This window comes from Candoia aspera, chromosome 3 (genome assembly GCF_035149785.1).
Source record: "Candoia aspera isolate rCanAsp1 chromosome 3, rCanAsp1.hap2, whole genome shotgun sequence".
Classification (NCBI taxonomy): domain Eukaryota; kingdom Metazoa; phylum Chordata; class Lepidosauria; order Squamata; family Boidae; genus Candoia; species Candoia aspera.
In genome coordinates this window covers 23,741,684-23,763,919 of record NC_086155.1, presented here as the reverse complement: position 1 = coordinate 23,763,919, position 22,236 = coordinate 23,741,684, and the positions used below count along the sequence as shown (strand labels likewise).

Here is a 22,236-nt window from a genome sequence, read left to right as displayed (position 1 = left end):
GAGCCAATGGGCAGGAGGAACTGAACCAAAATAATGATAGATAGAGAACGTAATTTGACCAGTATACTCTCACTGATATATTGTTTTGCTTTATGTTTTCCAGGGAAGGAGATTGGTGGCTCGCTCACTCCCTCACAACTGGCCAGAAAGGCTACATCCCCAGTAACTATGTCGCACCTTCAGACTCCATCCAAGCTGAAGAGTAATTGAAATATTATAGATAGCTTGAAAAGAATTATGTTATGATCTTCTGAGATCTTCTATTATAACCTTTTGAGGGCACTCCTCAAATCATTATATAATTCTCTTAAACAGGGTTCCTGAGTATGTGACTTTGGGCTAGTTCACAAATATATATATATTCTCTAGATTACTTTCAATGTCAAATGGTGATGTGTCATATATACTGTAATGGTAGAGTTGGTAGGTAGATGGTAGGTAGGTAGATGGTAGGTAGGTAGATGGTAGGTAGAATTTTTAGTCACAGAAAACACATTGTGTTTCAAGAGAATGAGTTCCCACATTCAAATTCACCTCAAGGATAAAAGAGTATAGCAATTATCAAGAAGCTTAGAATTTTGTTGGCTTTTACTAGGTGCTGATAGGTATTTTGCACAGAGGCAAGAGTTTAGCATAAATATCTACTGTTCTGGAAGCCAACCTGATACAAATTTATGAAACCATGTTTTCAACAACTTTCTTAATGTCAAGAATGCGGTTGGAACTCTCCTCCTATGGAGCACTTTCCCACCAGAAATAAGATTAGCAAAGCAATCTGTGGGAGGAGAGTTAGGTCAGGTTTGAAATCATTGCAAATTAGTGGACATATTAATTTAGGGAATTTTTACAAGTTTGTGGGTGGTAGAAGGAACTGATCTACCTTGCTGGCCTCTCTTCAAGTCTAAGATGAGAGAGATTCTGGAAAATTGTGTCTTGGCTTGTAATAGTTGTTTATTACAGAGCAGTATTTTAGACAGGGAGAATCTAGAATGCTGTGCTGGAGGAACCCCGGACTTTCCAACAACGCTTGGCAACTGGGGGTAGCTTCCAAAGCAGATATGTGAGTCTGGAAGAAGATGCAGCTGCTTTAATGATGTGAAGAGAGTCGTCATATGTGCTCCGGTGCATTGTGAAGCACTTCTTTCAAAGGAATTGTGTAGCCTCAGCCTTTAGTGACATGCTGTCTAAAGAGAAAACTACCTGCCAATAGACATAATAAATTGGTCTGGTTTCTTTTTAAAGCCATCTAAATCAGTGGCCACATCACAGCATCTTATATCAGTGATGTAGTCTGTCTTGATTTTGCATTATTATTGTCTTTCATGTGGTTGAATTTATGAACAGTTAATTTCAGAGCAGCAGGATAATTATTTCTCTGGAGTTTACAACTGTTATATTTTATAGGGCCTTAGTGTTTACTGCTTTCTCATTTAATGCTTCTGGCACCAACTAGAAGGGTTTAGAACTTAATGTAAACTTTAAACATACAGTACAGACTATAAATTGGCTAGATCAGATTAAAACATATTTGAAAAACTCACTGTGAACCTGGGACATCAGCATATCAGAGAAAAGGATTCCTAATACATCAGCTTTTCAAGTATAAGAACATTTGATGAGAGGGACCAGTTCAGTGTTTACATGCTATCTCCTGCGTGAATTTTGAGATCCTAGAATCTTAACGAAGCCCAAACTGCAGCAATATGGGCCCTAGAAATGCATTGATGCTTAGACCATTCCAAAATAGCATTTAGTATCCTTCTACATTAAATTAAAGTAATTTAAAATGTGTAAATTCTCAAAGTCTCAGGTATGTTATTAATCTTGTTTTCAAACTGATGCAATATTTCAAAAGTGCTGAACTCTAATGAGGCTTTTAGTCATTGCCAATCTAGATTTTTGCTATCTAGAATGCAGCTGAAAATTATTAGTGTTCTTTCCTATTGACCAAAATTGTTTAGGCCTGACCTTTAACATTTGGAGACTGTGTATTTATAGGAGAAAATATTTGATTCTTCTGTCTGTAGAAATGTTTGCAATAATTTAAATGAACATGGGATCGCACCAATTTATCTGTATTCTACTGTTGCAGATGGTATTTTGGCAAGATAACACGCCGAGAATCTGAACGGTTACTGCTCAATCCAGAGAATCCGCGAGGGACTTTCCTGGCAAGAGAGAGTGAGACCACAAAAGGTAATAATCATTGGAAAAGAAAGTGACAATTGTGGGAGAATGTTTTAGAAAGGCAATCTTCCACTTCAACAGAGACAATATGATTCTTTCTCTGCTTGTAAAAGAGTGTTTCCCAAACTTCTAATGGCTAAAGCACACTCTTCCCCTGCCCTGCACTGCTTTCATACAGGAGGTAATCTCTCTTTCACCCTAAATATTGGCAATTTCTCAGTGGTCAGGGGCTGCAATTAACATTTTTAAAACATTTAACTATGTAAGAACTCAGCGTGGAGGTGTCCACATCATGCACATTGGTGGGCTCACAGTTTCCTGTCGCTTTTCTAGAGATGAGGGAGAACTTGGATTCTCTATCTCTTTTTTTTAGAGCTGTGTTAATGGCTATGTTTACATTACCCATTTTGCAGCCCCCAGAGCTTCCTGTCACTTGAAAGCAGAACATGCAAAATGGGTGTTTTAGATATTTTCAAATTGCAATAACTAGAATTCTTAGTCTTGAAGAATGATGCAAAGGAGCCCCATGGATGGGTGTTCTGTTAGGTTTCTCTCTATGCCATTTGTCTGAAGGCAATTAAAAGCAATTATCTTCAGCAGTTAATATGGATTATCTTAGTTTACGAATGATAGACTATTGCAATCATGTAAATAATGGTTCAACTTGCTTTTAATTGTAGGCAGTAGTAGGGTAGAGAGAGCCCATCTGGTGTAGTGGTTAAGGCCCCAGGCTAGAAATCGGGAGACTGGGAGTTCTAGTCCTGCCTTAGGCACAAAGCCAGCAGGGTGACCTTGGGCCAATCACTTTCACTCAGCCCTAGGAAGGAGGCAATGGCAAACCACTTCTGAAAAACCTTGCCAAGAAAACAGCAGGGACTTGTCCAGGGAGTCTCTGAGAATCAGACATGATTGAATGGGGGGGAAAAAAAGGGTAGAGGAAGATTTGAGACCCAGGGTCTTGGAACATGTATGGTCTCTCCAAGGCTCCTTTTCTCTTGCTTGATATATAATAGCAGGCATTTTAACACAAGAGATATGCTTCTCTTATGCTGATAACATCCTTATTCTCTCTACTTCTCCATACTATCTACATACAGTCGATTCTGTCAACAGGACTGCACTCTCTCTATCTCCCTCTTGTATACTGATGTGAAGGGTGGAGAACTGGATGGGATTTAAATGTAAACAGAGACTCCAGTCCTGTGCTTCTCCTTTTTGTAAAAAAAAAAATGGTGTGGAAACTGGGTCACTGGATAGGGAAATAGCTGGGTAACCAATAGCAACAGGAAACTCTCAAGTTTTTCTCTCTCTCCTGCCAAGGAGCTGTTGTTTGTTACATTTATGGAACAGGTTATAGAGCTTGTGTTTGTGAGAACTACAAACAATGTGCATGTACCAGCCACAAAATCTGCACAGGCACAGAGTTGATTGAGCATTATCCACATGTTGCATTTTTCTAATGGTGAAACACCTGGAACTGTGAAGTTTGCATGTATTTCATGGTCTCACATATGCATATTCAGAGAAAAAGAATAAAGTGGCACAAAGTTCAGACTGCTGGGAATCTCAGCTTTTGGTGTGGGTATATTTTAAAATCAAGTATTGCTTGTAACTGATGCTGACTTGGCACAAGAGATCATTCAACATAGCATCTGCAGACCATTCTTTTGCATGTCATGGCTAGTTACTCCTTTGCAGTGAGTTGGATCCAGACAAGTTAGTCATGTTTCAGTCTCAGTGAAAGCTATAGGACTTAAAGTTATCCATGAGTGATTTGTCTCATAGATAAAAATAAAACATGTCTAACATGGTCTGGGTTTAATCCAATTTTGTTAGCCAAATTTCCAATGGAAATTGTTCAAAATGATGAAGAAGATTAAACATCCAATTGCAAAAGAGGTCACAGGCCATGAGGATGAGTGTGGTATGACTCAAAACATTGTGCCCATTTTAAAAAATTCTTCATACATGCTAAGTAGCAACATTAGTAAACCTGTTTTCCTAATTGTCTCTGAGTCCTTTACAAGAGTTTCTAAGCATTCATTTGGTGTTAATCATTTAGATCATATTATTAATTGTGGTCAGTGTGATGCCTATGGCCAGATTTTCAGATGAAGATACAAGTCATAAGGAAACAAGGAACTGAACTAACTTAGGAAATGGAATTGTATACGTTTTGAAAACATTTTGGAATCTTGAATTCTGTGTAATACCCTAAAACAGACATCTCAGGCAGATTAATACAGCAGCACTTTCCCCATTTAATTGGAGCACTGTACTAACAGCAAAGGAGGAAAGAGGTTTTCCCTATAGATTTCTTCCACTTAAGAGTTGTAGCAAAGACCTTCCATCAAGGCCCTCTGGGTTAACCCCATAGAAATTAGCTGGTGAGGTTTGACAGGATCAGAATGAAGGCTGATTTATCTGCAGGCCATAATTAGATCAGCCTGTTCTTCTTGGCTGATTTCTTCATAGATGTCCCCTCTGCATCCCCCCTCCCCGCATCTTAATCCTGCCGTGAAGCTAATATCCTGGTGACCACAGCATCACTATTTGCTTTTGTGTAACTGGCATCAAGAGATTCTGCTTTGAGAGATTTGCTTAACAACATGCTTGTGTTGAGTACTTTCCTTATTCTAAAATGCAATGGTGAAATGGAATGAGCAGCTTGCACTGTATAGTGTCATGTAATGTATGTTTTGTGTGTGTGCCTAATTGCACGTATGCTTTGATGTGAAACATTCAGTTATTTGGGGATTGATTTTTTTTCCAGGATTGGTAATGTTGGAAGGCAGGCAGGCAGGCAGGCAGGCAGGCAGGCAGGGATTTGCATACATACCCAGACACAAATTACAGCTCTGTCATCTTGGGTTAACCAGTCCTGGTAAATATTGACTGCAATTTTCCTTTACAGGTGCCTACTGCCTCTCTGTCTCAGATTTCGACAATGCCAAGGGCCTCAATGTGAAGCACTACAAGATTCGCAAACTGGACAATGGTGGCTTTTATATCACGTCCCGTACACAGTTCAGCAGCCTTCAGCAGCTAGTGGCTTATTACTCCAGTAAGCATCATTGTAGCTTATGATCATGGCTGGGTTCTCTGCAGGGGTCTCTGTCCAAGTTACCTCAGAATAAGAGTGAACAAGTTTGGACTGTATTTGAAGGACATTCTATCAAGTAATCAAGCCTTAAGTATGAAATGAACAATGAAAGGTTGCATTGTTGGATCCAAATTTAATTGTTCTGATGTCTGACAATGTATGGCTTAGCTACCTTTGTACTGTACTGCAAGCAGTGTGAGATCTCCATTCATCATTCTTCAAAAGAAAATAATAAGAGACACATTTTGTGATTAATACAGTGATACATTGAAGGTATTTCTACTATTTACCTTGGAGCACAAAAGGCACAAAGTCAATATACGGTTAGTCCTTGTTTACAGTTACAGTTAAAGTTACAGTTATAACTGTGAGGAAAAAGTAACTTTGTGACAAGTCCTCGCTTTTACGACCTTTGCAGGTCTGTAAAGCAAAGGAAAGCTGAAATAAGATCATAAAATTGTGATGTTTCACAGCCACTTCACTTAACAACCAAGTTGCCGGTCCCAATTGTGGTTGCTAAATGAGGACAACCTGTAAGATATATTCAGCTGTAGGATATATTCAAATGATTGCCAGTGAAAGATGCCAGATGGTAACATATGCAACAGGAGATGAAAGTTAAAATAAAAAATGTTCGTTTTCTATAATCTTTCTAGCACAGTTTTGAGATGGTTAAGGCCGAAATCATGAGGGTTGGTTATTTTTTTTTTAACTTAATTGCATAATTGTGGTAGATGTGCAGGGGCTGTACCTTGTTACTACATAGTGCAGGTAAGCATATTCTTAGTGATTTTTCATCCATGTCAGTAAGACTTTAATTAGCTTCAAGTAAATATATAGTAGTTTTTCCTTAAGCTTCATGATCTAGCTTTCACTCAAGTAGCCATGGGTGATTTTTGAAGTAAGATGCTAGGCTAGAAACCAGTAGTCTGTGAGTTCTAGTCCCACCTTAGGTATGAAAGCCAGCTGGGTGACCTTGGGCCAGTCCCTCTCTCTCAGCCCAACTCACCTCACAGGGTTGTTGTTGTGGGGAAAGTAGGAGGAGGAAGGAATATTAGGTATGTTCTCCACCTTGAGTTATTTATAAAATAAAGGTGGGATAAAAACAAACAAACAAACAAATGCTCAAAACTGCAAGAGATTAGTGTATTACAAATTCTCAGCTATGTGGCTTCCCCTACTTGATGATGTAGTAAGAAGGGCAAAAGCCAGTTTGGTCTAGTGGTTAAGGTGCTGGGCTAGAAACCAGGAGACTGAGAGTTCTAGTCCCACCTGAGGCATGAAAGCCGGCTGGGTGACCCTGGGCCAGTCACTCTCTCTCAGCCCAACCCACCTCACAAGGTTGTTGTTGTGGGGCAAATAGGAGGAGGAAGGAGTATTAGGTATGTTCGCTGCCTTGAGTTATTTATAAAAATAATAAAGGCAGGATAAAAAATTTTTTTTTTTTTTAAAAAAGCAAAGTTGAAATGCTGGCAGGCAGACTTCCAGGTGTTGTAAAGTTATAAACTAGGCCCTGACTTCCACTTTTTCTAAATGTATGTTTTGATTTCATTCCTATGTGTGGTAAGATATTTGATGCATTTCTAACTTGCAATGAGTGGTTTTCAATCTCTTAGCTTGTGTTGTTTCTCCTCCTTAATGAATAACTACAATCAGTCCATGAGTGTGCAGGGTAGGGGCAAGAAAAGACAAATGACAACACATGAATGATGATACTGCATAAATGATGTGAATTAAGTACTTGCATCTTTCAAAAATGATGCAAGTGAGTAATTCACATAATTTTCATGATGATGTTAGGATGACCACATCATTTTGATGTCATTGTGCCTTTCACTGGATGTATATGAATTAGCCGTCATATATGGACATCAGGGGGCGAGTTTCAAGAAGATTGGGGTAGAGATTCCACTACAGAAACTACTATTTTTTAATTTCTAAGGTAAGTTGCCAGTCCCAATTGTGGTTGCTGAACGAGGAAAACCTGTAGGATATATTCAGTTGGAGGTACCTAAGCTGTTCTGAACTGGGGCTCATTTGTTTTCAGAGCACCTTATAAATGATAATAGAGTAAATATAGTATAGGTTGCAGACAAGCAATTTATATTAAAATAGAAATGGAGATTCAGGCTGGTCTAAAATAAATGGATGTTCTTGCATTCCGCAACTGATTTTATTCTTTCATAGAACATGCAGATGGTTTGTGCCACCGTCTCACCAATGTTTGCCCAACCAGCAAGCCTCAGACACAGGGCTTGGCAAAAGATGCTTGGGAAATCCCCCGGGAATCATTGCGGCTAGAGGTCAAACTTGGACAAGGCTGCTTTGGAGAAGTATGGATGGGTAAGAATTTCTAACAAGACACACGGACATTTTAGCTAATGAACAGTGCATTTCTGAAAATGTTTTTTTAAGGCATGGAAAAGCACTACAGCAAGCTTCTCCCTTTTGGCTGTCCTATTATTATGGAGGTGATCTTTGATTTGCTAAGTAATCAGCTGCATTGCTTTATGACTTGAGTAGGATCAGTTATAACAGCTCTTTTAGTAGCATGATATCAGCCTGTGGACTTGCACCAAAAGAATGTGGGATATTGTACTAACTGTGCATTACTATTGTCTTCTGTTTCAGTATTCAATGGTTGTTTTAATCCTAACATGTAAGGTGCTTAGAGTTACTGAAGTAATTGAGGTGGCTTGCAGATATAACAATCAATCGATCAATCAACAAACAAAACTATTCAAAAACATAATTACCAAGTATAAAAGATTGTGGGAATCCAAAATTAGTCCTTTGAGCAGACTCACTGATATCAATGGAAATGACAATAATAACAATGATAGTGGGCTAAACTGCACATCTCAAATAGATATTAGCCTTCTCCTAAATACTAAATTCCTTTCAATTTGCATAGGGTATTAATATTATGAATGTTCTCAGACAGAATATATAAAATCTAGTTACAGGATGGTTTACTGTGGATGAGTTGGGCATTCTCGGAATTTTGAGAGCCATAGTATAAGGTATCTGGTCCAAGACGACCTCTTAATAATTTTATTTCGGAATTAGAGATGGTTGAGCCTATTTGACACTTGGATGGAAGATTGCTTTTGCATTTCCATGTATATCGTGGAACTTCACATGGAATTAGAACTCTATGTGGAGTTCCAACTCCTTAGGAGAGGGACACGAAATTTAAAATTAGCCTGACATTCATTTCTGACTCTTAAATTTTGACTCTAGTTCCTTCTGAAATGATGAATTTATAAGAGGACAGTATGGAAGTTTTGGAAGGGAAACATTTGTGCATCAAATTCACAAGGTTGTTACTTTTGACAGTAATTGTACTCTGCACCGATTCTTTATCTGTACTTGAATATACAAACTGTATATAATGGTGAATGTAGTATCAGCATACCCCAAATCTGGTAGCTTACATGTTTTAATATCTGAAGATATTGGTGCCTGATAAAGTAGACTTGATACAAGTCATGCTTCTTGTTGAGAAAGCTAATTCTGTTTCTTCTCCAGGGACATGGAATGGCACCACCAGGGTGGCAATCAAGACTCTAAAGCCTGGGACAATGTCTCCAGAAGCATTTCTACAGGAAGCCCAGGTCATGAAGAAACTGCGCCATGAAAAGCTGGTGCAGCTGTATGCTGTGGTTTCAGAAGAGCCTATTTACATCGTAACAGAGTACATGTGCAAAGGTGCTTACATGTGCTGCTATCTGTGTTTGATATTTCTGTGTATGCTTTCTCCTCTTTCAAACTGTCATAGGCAAAATTAAAGAGGGAGAAATCTGAAACTGGAAGGAAAAGATGCCTTCTCCTGGCTATATTTATAATTTCTGTGTTACTGGATACAATAGCATGTGAAACATGAGCTTGACTGCTAAGTATGCATTTACACAACTAAACAGGGAGTGTTGTAACTCTGGGCCGAATGAATTCATACAATGTTCAGCAAACACTGAAGAGACTGATTGCTTGGCACATAGGCAGTTCACAACTCAATACTTGCTTACCATGTCACAATAAATCTTGAAGAGTGGAAAATTATACCCCAATTTACATTTGCGGGTGGGTGATAATAGTGAAGGGTTTTAGGAGGCTTAATGGCTTTGTATGATGTTCAAAACAACTGTGAGATTGAGTTAAAAGGCTTTTTTCATTCTATGACATCTGTAGAATAAGATTTGCAATAGTTAAGGTTTTCCCCTACTTGAATTCCTGACAACTGTCTGTTCTACTGTAGGGAGCCTCCTGGATTTTTTGAAGGGAGAGATGGGCAGGTATCTGAGGCTGCCCCAGCTGGTGGACATGGCTGCACAGGTGAGCGCAAAAGGCTTTGCATATGCTGCAGGTGACCTAGTGCCTCTTTTTTTACATCTATATCACTACTCAGCATTTGAGAGGTAGCTTCTGAGCAGTTATAGAAAGCACCTGCCTACACACAGATTATTCTACTGTTTTGGGAAAGATTCCTATTATGTTATCCTGGACATTTACCTGTTCTTTCTATCTGGATATGGGAAGGAGGAGCTCATCCAGAAATATGTGAATGAAAATATACAGCACACTGTTTAGAATCACCATATCTGAGACACTCCTTCTTCCTGTGGACACCTGCCTGCATATTAAGATCTACTGGGAGCAAGGGTTTTTCTTTGACTTCCACCAAACAATACATTATGTGGAGATGCAGAGAGAGACTTTTCTGACCAAACACCTCCACCACTACCCCCAGTCAGTCTGGCACCAACATGTGCTTGTCTATCAAGGGGAACATTATTATTTACCCAAGCTTTTGGATCTCAGTGATAGGAGTTTTAATACATTGGATATATTGGGGTTTTGTTGTTATTGTTGTTTTGTCTAGTTTTAATTAATTGCATCTTATCTGAGATTTATTTATATCAAGTGATATATAACCATTTAAATAAATACATTCACATCTGAACTTTTTTCTACTTGTAATTTGAAGTGAGTCAGGCCAGGGAAAAATACATATTGGCTGCATTTAAATAACACTCTTAACCTGTTTATTGAATTAATCCATTTTCTAATTTTGCACAATGCATTGAATTACAGACTAACCAAATAGGCTGGGCTTGCACATCAGACCTAATCAAAAGAAGCATTAACACTCTTCAAGCTTTGTTTGTTGTGCAAATGGAGTTACCTGATTTTTCACTGACCTAGTTAAGTATCCTGGGCCAACACTCATGAGATTCTGAGTGATTGCAAGTAAGCTATTTGCTTTGCAGTAGAGGCCTTAGCCACTTGGTGGCCTGCCTCATCATTAACAATCATGTAGTTTGTATCCTGTGCTGATATTTTAAGACCACCATCATGCAAGCCTTCACTACACAAATGATTGTTTAGAATCTCCCTTAATAAGGCTTGCTGATTTGACGGAAGCTTTAATGAGTAAAATATGACAGATCAGAATTACTGTTCAAGCTACCTCAGACTTTAATTTGAATTTGAAATGTTGTTAGATTGCCTCTGGCATGGCCTATGTGGAAAGGATGAACTACGTTCACAGAGATCTCCGAGCTGCCAACATCCTTGTGGGGGAAAACCTGGTGTGCAAAGTAGCTGACTTCGGACTGGCGCGACTGATTGAGGACAATGAATACACAGCAAGACAAGGTAGGATTGCCTTTTAACTTGCTTAAGTGAAAAATACCACCTGCAAAAGAGTTGTTGCTTCAGAGAGGGAGAAAACAGTATCCATAAGAAGTAGGCATCCTCTTGCTCAGCAGGTACTGAGGTTCATTTGCCAACAAGATACATAGTTAGGTGTGTTTCAAATTACTGTGGTATTGCTTATAGCTGATGAATGATTAAAAAAAAACTAGTTGGTAGACATGGCAGCAAATGTAAATGTAATTCACCTCCATTTGCCCTGTCGTTTGTGGTCTCTAGAAAAGAAAACCTAAATGAGAGTTTTCAGCCATTTTATTTACATTCCTGTTTCCTTGCTCAGGTGCTAAATTTCCCATCAAGTGGACTGCCCCAGAAGCTGCTCTGTATGGTCGGTTCACTATCAAGTCAGATGTTTGGTCCTTTGGAATACTGTTGACTGAACTTGCCACCAAAGGTCGAGTGCCATATCCTGGTAAGTGTGTGTTCACTTTTGATACAGGTGCCAAGAGCTTCAAAAGCAGCTGTGGGAAACTCTTTTATTCTGCCATGAGTTCCTGTACAAAAAGTGGAATAAAAATCTCATGAAGAAATACAATCTGAAGAAAACCAAATAATTCATGAAAGAGGAGACTAGAGTGTGGTTGGCCATACTTAGCTATTGGCTCACACTACCTTTGTTTCCTCTTGGCCTTGCCCTACTAACCATAAGTGATGAATTCCAGTCCATGTGAAAACAGGCAGCGGCAACTAAAACATCATCTCTCCAGGTCTTCAGCTTCAACTTATGATCAGGACAAAGCACTAGGCCAGTCTGACCTAGCTAGGGCCCTGAACAGCCTTGTCAGTGAACCCATCAGGTACTCTGCCTTCCCTATGGCATACCTAACCAAGCTGGAAGTCTCTGAATCCAAATGGGCTTTGGGGCAGTGTTGTCCTTCAGGGCTTTCATTCTGGCATGAGGTCATGCCCTCCCCTCAGCCATTCTTGCAAGTCAGTACAGGAAAATTCTGAGCTTGGCTTCCAGTCTTACTAAGCTTAAGCTTAGATGAAGTTCCACAACACACTGTCTGCAAGCCGTCCCTTGGCACCTCCAGACTATGATATTGATACCACCATTGCCTTACAGACATGTAATCTAAAAAAGGGTTCTGGTTGGTTAAGCTTTAATTCAGTTTGGTTGGACAATTTCCTGAGCTTGTTAAGATACGGCACAGTTTCCTTGATACTAAGGCTTAGGTGTCCACGTGAGCCAGAAGCTGTATCATGGCATTGTTCTGGAACCTTTAAAATCCTTCTGGAAGCTTTTACCACAGCTCTGTTTTATAAGATGCATCCAGGGCTTGAGGGAAAAAATACTGTGCAATATCTGGGTTTGTTCTAAAAGAAATATAGCAGAGTCAGTTAGAAAGGTTAAATATAATACATTATTCTGTATTGACCAAAATGTTAAGATGTTGCTGACTTTATATATTTTTAAAGCATTTGCCAGGATATTATGTAGTCCCACTTAATATCTCCCTTCTTTTTTTAATTAGATTTTGATTTTGTCTTGGGTAACTTTCCAGTGTGTTGTTGTTATTGGCATTTGACAAATTCCCCTTCATTTTTACAGAAACATAAAACTCACAATTCAAAGTTTGCCATGTCATCCACCTACAGACTTTGCAATTCCCCTGCACATATTATTCAGCCTTTCAAATGAAAGAAACTGTAGAGTCTGGGTCCTTGCAGAGTTCTTTTAGCAATGAAAAATACTTGAGAAAGATAGAAGCGGAATTCAGCATAGTCTGTGGATAGCTTACGAAAGGGGATGATGATGACAACAATGGCGGCAGCTGCTGTTTGATACCCAGTGTGGTTTGTTAAACTAGAAGGCATCATTAGTTAGTGACTCACAGAAGATACTTTTTTTCTAGACTTTGAATACAGAGAAGAACTTTGCCTTGCTTCAAAGCCTATTTCAGAAGTTACTATTGTGTCATGGTAACCTCTGCGGAAAGCTCTTCTTCCTGCCTTATGGATCATTTCTATAACATGTAAATAATTCTGTGGCTATCCTGATCATATGGATGGCTGAAATCATAGAACTGTTTCTCATGCTGACATTAGTATAACTGAAAGAGGAAAACAATGCAAAGAAAGCAACGTTAGGATTCAGGCTATCCTTGTGTTCATGTGTTACAAATGCAGTATGGCACTGGGCTAAGAGAGAATTTCTTCTTAAAGTCTTCAACTTCAGCAAGTTTCCAGTTCTGTATTTGCTTGCACTATAAAAATTATCTGAAAAATAAGGGTAGCAGCAAGGATGAGGATGGAGGGACTATTTAAATTTATCAATTGTAAGTCAAATGGAACTAAGAGAGACTGAAAGAACTAGGAATATTTAAATTTGTGGGGAAATATAATCTCACTTTTTTAAGCACTTAAAGAAGTACTAAAACTGAAGAAGGTTAAGGCATGTTCTCTACCATCCCAGAGTGCAGGAACAGAATCATGGTCTTAAATTACAGGGACATATTCCTGTTGTTTATTAGGAAAACAAGCTTTCTGGCAGAGCAGCAGTGGGACATGGAACAAAATACCCTGACAGGTAGTATTCTCCTTTTTATTGGATGTGCTCAAGCAGAGCTGGATAGCCATCTGTTCTGGATCTGTGCATTGGTGCAGAGCAGAGAGTGAGACACAGTGGCCTCATTGTCCCTTCCAACTCTGTGATTATATACTGAGTTAAGAGGAATCATAGAAATGTAGAGTTGGAAGGGGGCATTTAGGCAATCAAGACCAAAGCCCTGTTTAGTGTAGGGCTTTAATACAAATTAAAGCATCCCTGGCAACTGTCTAGTTTCAGCTGGGACACACCCAATAAAGGGGAGTCTACTACTTCTCTGTAATCATTACTGAAGTATTTATACTGTTAGGAAGAGCTTAAGTGCTTAGCAGTGCCTCTGTATATTTTGATTGAACAGTATACTATTTGATTCGAACAAAGATGAAATAAAATTGTGAACCAGGAACAATTTGCATGTATTTTCATTTATATACTAGTTACATTAAGGATCTCTCTTTCTACCTCTCTCTCTTTCTTTCTCTCCCCGTTTTTGTGTCATAGGCATGGTGAATCGGGAAGTCCTAGATCAAGTGGAACGAGGCTATCGGATGCCCTGTCCACCAGAATGCCCAGAATCTCTACATGATCTGATGTGCCAGTGCTGGAGAAAGGATCCCGAGGAAAGGCCAACTTTTGAATACCTTCAAGCTTTCCTGGAGGATTACTTCACGTCAACAGAGCCCCAGTATCAGCCAGGCGAGAACCTATAGGTCTGAGGACTGGATCAGTTGCCAGAACACTTTATGCTGCTCCAATGGCAAGTGTGCTCTAGAGAGAAACTTTTGAGTCATATTAGGAACCCTGCTGGAGCACTAGCCAGGGTGTTTTCCTCATTCTGGCAATTTGCCTTCTTTTCAAGGATTGTACCAGTTACTCTGTCAAACAAATGTGGTTAACAAAAGCCTTGAGGATTATGAGTGAACAAAGTCTCATAGTTCGCATTTTTAATATGAAGTTGGTTGTAGTACAGCAGAGGAGTTTCAGGAACACCACAACTTTCTACAAAAGAAGAGGCCAATTAAGAGCAAGAATCCTATTCCTGAGGGTCGCCTACTTTCAGGACTGTGTCCTCCATCAAAACCACTCTTGACTATGGTTAGAAGGAATTGCAATCAGGACAATCCTGCATTTGATGCAGGACAATCCTGCATCAAAGCACTTGAGTAATTTCTGATTGAATGGTGATGCTAAAGAAGTTTGCCTTTCAGACTCTCATGGCTTTTGTTCTTTATGGACAAAACCAGCAAAATTTCCCTACTCATATTCAAATGCCTGGATCTAGGCTGACTGAATCCAGGAAAAAAAAATGTAGCTCGCTTATATTGTGGACACTTCACATTTCCATGTGTTTGTAATCCTCTTCTTTTTATTTTTAATGGACACCATTTTCTTCTGTGCCACTGTCTATCCAGTCTTGTCCTGTTTGTGGAGGTGCACTTGCAGATCTTAGCCATATGATAGGTTGAACCGGATGTATTGGGCTTGCTTAGAAAATCTGTTGTTCTTGGCCCTCTGGCTATAAATGAAGTGAAGGGAATGTGTACCCTGCATTTGTGTAAGATAGGACGTGTAATGTCATAATGCAAATAATAATCCCTGAATTGTTCAGGACGGTGAGCTAGATCTTGGGCTGGATGCTCGTCTTCCCATCTAGCCCTTTAATTCAATAAAGAGAGCTGAAGATTATCAGTTTCTTCAGCCTGCAAAAAGGGGTAAAGTAGTAGGATCAAAAATCCTTCTTTTCTCTAACCATACCAAACTGCTAAGTTGTTAATACCACTCTCCTGCCTAGGAAATATTAGTCTTCCACATAGCATTCTATAAATTCTTTAAGCACACACTCTGCTCACATCACTGCCTTTTAATTTTAACCCAGTCTGGGGTTCCTCAGTGCCTTGGAAGCATAATACTGCAGCAGTAAGTGGCCTGTTGTGTTTACTATCTAACATTACATGAATGGTCTAATCACTGCTTCAATGTTGGAAGGTCATCCAATTTCTTTGCCATGATGTATGATAGAGCAACATACACTGGAAGGACAGAAGTAGAAATATTCAAACAAAATTTAGGAAAGTCTATATAATTCTGCAAAACCTGATACCCTTTACCCACTCTCCCCATTCAGCCATTATAACTGCCTTCCCAGTTTAGGGAATATAATGTCAGGGATTTAAACCCAGTCCCCTGATCTAGAAAACACATACACACCGCAAACTTCATGCAGGCTCCTTTCTGAATGATCCTTATGTTTGCCTTCCCCAACCCAATGTATTTCAACTACCTTGGATTAAAAATCCCATCTGCCAGGAGGTGGATGGTGATAGCTGTGGTCAAAACATTTGCAGAGTATTGCCATTGAGGAAGGCTACTATAAGAAACCTAAAACCCTGTTCTCTTATTTTATTTTCAATAAAAATTAATAACATTAAAAACTTTACTATGTGAAGAAACAATTGCTTAATCTTTTACTTCTGAAGAATAAAGTAATAATTTCACTTTTAACCAGTCTTTTAGGATAAACCCTACAACATTCTACAATAAAAAGCATAAAAATAGGACAGAACAGTAAAGAAAATCCTATTCCAATTAAATTGTGCCATTAAAGACCAAATGATTCAGCAAATCTTTGGGCTCTGCCTGAAGATATAATGATGGGGCCTGGTAGAAGTTATTTGGCAGGCAGCTCCACAATTTGATAATGTAGGAAAACTATAGAGAAGGCCCTGTCCATCATACTCATCAAGCCAGTTGTCTGGACCAGCACACCATCCCAAGCTATTCTTTAACCACTGGGAAAAATAAGGATCTTGTTTTGACTGTGAAAATTGCCAGGAAGGTGTTAAACATTAACACACATCCCTATGCACACACACTCAATGGGATGTTCCCCTACTTGTTAGAAAAGAGATTACATACAACTGCATGTGCTTGTAGTGTGGCCATCAGACTCTACGTATGGATGCTCACGCTTTGCTAGTCTCTGCTTTGCTAATTCATTGCTTTCTGTGATCCCGTAAAGACTTTTCATGTTCAAACAAGTTTCCTCATGTTTTCACAGCAGCTTGCATCTGAGTAGCAAGATGCAGCTTGCATTCAGACCTGTGCATACACAGCAGGAAGTGACTTATATCTTTGTTACAGGCCCATTCCAGCCTTCTCAAAAAAGGATGGGCAGCAAACTGAACAGGGTCACTACTTGGAAACCAACTCCAAGTGTCAGAGATTTTGCTCAATGACACTGACCAAGAGGAGAAAAATGAACAAAACTCCACTTGGCTTGCTAGACCATGCCTGTTACATTAGCCAAGAAATCTGCATCCTGGGACAGATGAAAGAAAAATAGCTGGTAGGACTAGCCTGAGACACTGTCTGGAAGCTGGCAGGAATGTTCAGACCCAGAGCATTAGCTTTAGGGCAACGCTACAAACTGAACTGTGCATTCTAGAGTCATATTCTATGGCTTTTCTGGAGGTTAGGCTATGGCCTTAAGTTGAGGCCAAAGAAGTGTTTTAAAATACAACAAGTTGATTACAGCATCTTAAACAGGTAAATTTTCATCAGTGGGATGGGGACCTGACCATCTTTTTCCTCAAAAATAATCTTGTAGCTACAATCCTAGATTTCTAGAAAAATATTGTTGGAAGAGACCTAAAGTCCCTCTAGTCTCTTTTGGAACAGACACAGCAAGACTCACACTTAGTTGTCCACACTGACAGAACCAGATGGGTAGCAACTTTGTGTAAGCAACATTTAAATTGGATGTCACTAGACTGGACTGGACTGCTAGAGTTTTTTCCTTCATGAAACTTGTGAGTCATATACTTTGTATTACTGATCTCATTCTCTATATTGAGTGTTTTAACAGCTGAGATCCCAAGCCTACAGTCCAAGAAACAGGTCCTTCCCTATGGAGAATAGAAATTGGAAGTGGCTTTGGGGCAGCCTTTGGAAACATAACTGGCAACCCTTACAATTGTGAGTGAGAAAAATGCAAAGAAAGCCAGTCCAGCCATCTTCACTGATAGGTCTTGCTAACTCCAGTGAAGATCTGTCTGAAAATCCAAGGAGTAACAGCAATTCAAGCCATATGTAAACTTATCTGCCTTTAGTTGCAACAATTTTGTTGCCAGTGTGGCACAAAAAACTCTTTTGCAGTGCACCAGTTTTGTCTTACTGGGAAAATTTCTTACCAACTGTAAGATAACCCTCTTTTGTATATAATCCTTGAGTCAGCCAAGTGAGTGCTACTTGGTGACTTTGGATATCAACTTAAGTGCATGTGTTTTCCAAAGTAAGAAGAATGTTTGTTGCAATTGTATTTAGCTGGAAATTATTGTTGGCTTGCCATCACTTGATCTTATTTTTCCATGTCTTAGTTTTTGATGTTCTCTGATGTGCCAAAAAAAAACAAACAGCAACAACCCTCCAATAGCAGAAACTGTTTATTCCATGTAGTTGATGAACTATCCTTCATGACCAATTTAAATCAGAACAAAGAAATTACTTCCAAATGTTTGTATGTTGTTTGCTCTAGTCAAGTAGATACCTGGCTTGTTCCTTCTTCCATACTTGTTGGTGTCATCTTGTATGTTAGAATGGGATGGTGTGTTGCAGGGGGGTTTGTTGATGGTAGTGTTTGCTTAGAAAGGTCCAAAGTTGAGATCTCATACCTCTGCCTTATGCAGAGACAGAAGTGTGTCATTCTCGCAATTATGTATTTAGAACATAGAACCTCCATCAGTGCTTCAGTTAATATTCCCAAAGCTTCTTTGGTTTAACAGGAGATTATTTTCAGCTAAGAACTATGGAGCATAGCTGAGAAAGCACCAAAAATGGTTTGGTGACCAGGTTTCAAGAGCTTCCTCTTAACTCAGTTTCAAAACTGCTTTTTAGGAAAAGGGATCCGAGACAAGGTATAGTTCCCATGGTTTGCACAAGCTCTTTCCCCAAATAGTTCAAATTCAAATTTTTCTGACACAGGATTTCAATATCCTTCCTCAATAATTGAGCCAAATTTGTTTCTTATGCCAAGTGTGTGTCTGTGTACTTCAGGACCTCAAAATAGTCAATGATTGCAGCAATAGGTTTTAAACTTTAGCAATGGCTTCACATGGGTAGAACAATGGGAGGGGCCTGTGACTGTTCTCTTGCTTAGTTATATGCCAAAATGCCTATCCCCCGCAGAATGAAACTCCTATTTGCGTTGTGTTGAGAACAGGGTACAACTTCCTTTCTTTAATACGACCAGGGTATGATGCAGTGTCAAACGATCAAAACTCTTTCTTGCCTTTGTTTGTAATACGCCTTGCATGTTTTTTCTATTTGTACTTGTGAAATTCAATTTTTAAATTCCTTTTCCCTGCTCCTTTTTGAAACCTCCAATTGATCTATGGGGCATTCTTGTGCAATCTCTCATCCAATGAGAAAGGGGCTTAATCAGGAACGGAGTCTGTGCCTTTCCATGTTTCTAAACTTTCTACTTTCTTTCCTTCCCCCTCCAAACAGAACACATATTGCTTTGTATTTCTTTTCACAGCTGGGACCAGAATGACCTCTCTTTTGCCATTTTTTTCAGAATTCCAGTGCGCTGACATGCATCCCAGTTAGCATTTTCCTTTGTTAAAACAACATTGTTCAATCTAGAACCCTAGATATGTATTAAGAGGTGAGGTTAAAACATTTTCTGACATCTAGTTCTCTATATTCAGGGTTGGTTGTGAAGACAGTTACTCCTTTCATCTCCTACCTACAGCCTGAGAAAGTGGAGGCCAGATGATTTGGCCCCAAAATTAATTTCATATAATCTTTGTCCCATTTCTTCATGTATAATACTGCAGTTAGAAAAAAAAAGTAGAACATTTCATTTGTGAGCAGGACTTGCATTTGTGTCTTCATGTTGTATGTTCAGGATCTAGGGCGGGGGGCATATTTGGTAAAAGAGGGAGCAATTGTTATAAAGGGGACAATCCTTCTTTCCAAGGAAATCCCACTTGTGTTACTATTGCTGTATAATTAAATTTGGAGATGAGCCTGTTTTGCCAATAAGGAACAAGGGTACTGCTCTTTCATGCCAATACCTTTTATATACCATACATGATTAAAGTCTGCCACCAAGGAGAAAACAGCTTCTTAACAAATGCAAAATGGAACATATATCAACTGAAAACTTTTACCGTGGGAGCTAAGACCAACGTGCATGTATAACTGTGTACATGTATAGATACTAATGTGTAAAAATTTTTTCCAAATATGTACATTTTAAAAAATCAAGGTTTAGGTCAGTTTAAAATTGCAGATTTCTTTTCTGATTTTGGTGTAGCAATAATGATAATGAATACTAATTTAAATGAACACGATGCTTAAATCTTGCTTTTCTTCTTTATTAAGGGCAAATTTTTAGAAGAAAAAAAATAGTTGGTGGTTCCCTTTTGTAAAATCATCCTTTCCTTTACTCATGCATGATGTAGTCTTTGACACAGAGGCAGGAAACCAGACCCCATCTAAGGATCAGAGCCTGGCTGACCTCTGCAATTAATTCATGAACTGAAGAAAGCATTAAACAAACTTCCTGTGTTGGCTTTGTCATTCCTTATTCATTTTGCTTGTGAAAATGCCCATCAGGGAGGAATCTTGGAATGGGCTCTGGTGTTGCGTGAATGAAGTTTAAACAAGTCCGAATATGGATTTCTTCTGCTATTATATTTTTTTATGAAAACACACACATTTTGTAAAATCTCAGTTACTATGCAGAGACTGTGATGATCTCTCTCCTGCCCTTGCCTTTTTAGTGTCTGAAATCTAACTCCTTTTTAAAAATAAAATGTTTTGAAATATTAAAACTCCTAAATGTAGGAAGCTGAAAGTCCTCTTTTAATTTAGCGGTGTACTTCTGTTTCTTTTTCACAGGCATAAAACCACAGTCTTATTGAATAAAAGTAGATGGCACTGCTTACATATGCAGAAAGACCACATGGGATTTGTTACAGTATGGAAATCCCATATCCCTGTGGGAGGAAGGGATGTCTCAGGCATGTTTTAATTAGACAGCCGCTATGTTTGGATCAATTCGCTATCTCAGCGTGTAGCATTATAGTGGCTTAATATGGTGTGAGCCCAATATCTGGCATTTATAAACCATGGCTTAGGCTTAGCTTTTTGCAGGAACCGAACCAATACAAGGCTTAGGAAATACCATGTAATGGTTCAACAAATCAGCAGTGTATAACGGTGGGCTGCATATGGCTTGTCTTTATCCCTTCCACAGGCCTTAGAGGATTTCCAAAGCAAGCAAGGCCAAACATTTTGGTAAAAGGCGGGGTGTGTGTGTTAAGGACAAAACTAGGTGCCTTAAGCTTTGCTGAGTTTGAAGGCGCTCACTGTACCCCAATCCTCCCCAATACAGGTAAAACAAATTGACTCCACCCATTCAGGGGCCATCATGGCATCATTAACCACATCCCTGGGATCCTCAGCAGCTAACTTTTTAAAATAAATGCAGCACCTGATTTAGGAAAGTTGTACATTCCTGCCTTAGTGTGATGTGGGGACTCAGTGAGTGCCAATTCTTACGTTATGAAAATAAACACAATGAACACTTCCAAAAATGAGTAAAATGATAGAATCGTAGAATTGGAAGGGGTCATTTAAGTCATCAAGTCAGGAATATTTCTTTTTCTTTTTTGGAAACCTAACCTTAAATGCACTCAAGAGAATGGTGTAACTTGACAGTCAACAACATCTAGACCTCTAGAAAAAAAATCTGTATGTGATACACAGGCAAATATACTATTAAAGCCTTATCTAAATGCATTCTTAACCAACAAGCCACTGAAATTCAGTACAGACTCTTGTCTAGATCAGTGAGTCCTGTTCTACTACACGTAGGTAAGAGCTAGTCTGAGCTCTGAAAATGACCATTGCCTGCTTCAGGCTAGTTTTGAAGCCTAGAGAATCCAGTCAAGGTCCCAACATTGAGCTGTACATGCTGCATATTTATCGCAGCTTAGCTCAATTGGATGCTACAGAGATGTTAATGACTGTTAATCCCAGAAATCTGCCAGCAAGGCAACTGGCCCTGGAATCCCAATGATCTATTGGATTAGGGAAAGCTATTTTAGAACCGTTTATAATGAGATATGTGGGATGACTGGTGCACAAGCAACATGATGTGTAATTTACTGTTTCAGAAGTCTTGTATATCTTAGTTAAGACCCTGCCATTCAGAATATTTTTGTTTCAATGTTCCCTGAAATTGACTGGATCAAAACTTGTTCATGGTTTCAAGTCAACTTCATCCATTTATTGAATAGTTTGGATCTTGAGCAGCCTCCTTCCATTAGATATATACACAGCAATTAAGCTACTCATCCTGTGCACTGAAGTCATAAGATTTCTCTCATCCTTCATACATATTTTTCTGTACAAGCTCTCATTTTTGAAAAGCATTCGGCCATTCTTTGCTCCATCTGTACTCACCGCTTACCTTACATCAGCCCGTTTGGCTTTTCTGCTTCTCTGATCTCTCAGGCTACTAAAAGACTCATCTTTTACAATTTTAAAACTCTGTACTGTACACTTCTATGTAAACTACTAAAATGAAAGGACATTTTTCTCTTTGTCATCCTCCTGGCAAGTCTGTGACTCATGAACTGATGCCTTCATCTCTGATACAGTATTTTCTACT

At 39.1% G+C, this 22,236-nt stretch overlaps 1 protein-coding gene across 1 annotated transcript in view; it reads left to right on the top strand.

Annotated features, from left to right (window-relative positions):
* SRC (SRC proto-oncogene, non-receptor tyrosine kinase) overlaps positions 1 to 16,003 on the top strand; it is a 37,604-nt gene extending 21,601 nt beyond the window's left edge. The window contains exons 3-11 of the mRNA XM_063297152.1: positions 104 to 202; positions 2,093 to 2,196; positions 5,102 to 5,251; positions 7,478 to 7,633; positions 8,822 to 9,001; positions 9,549 to 9,625; positions 10,795 to 10,948; positions 11,286 to 11,417; positions 14,055 to 16,003. Of these exons, the coding sequence (XP_063153222.1) occupies positions 104 to 202; positions 2,093 to 2,196; positions 5,102 to 5,251; positions 7,478 to 7,633; positions 8,822 to 9,001; positions 9,549 to 9,625; positions 10,795 to 10,948; positions 11,286 to 11,417; positions 14,055 to 14,263 (1,261 nt within the window). The 3' untranslated portion in view covers positions 14,264 to 16,003. The remainder of the gene's footprint in view (positions 1 to 103; positions 203 to 2,092; positions 2,197 to 5,101; positions 5,252 to 7,477; positions 7,634 to 8,821; positions 9,002 to 9,548; positions 9,626 to 10,794; positions 10,949 to 11,285; positions 11,418 to 14,054) is intronic.
* Positions 16,004 to 22,236: the final 6,233 nt, after the last annotated feature.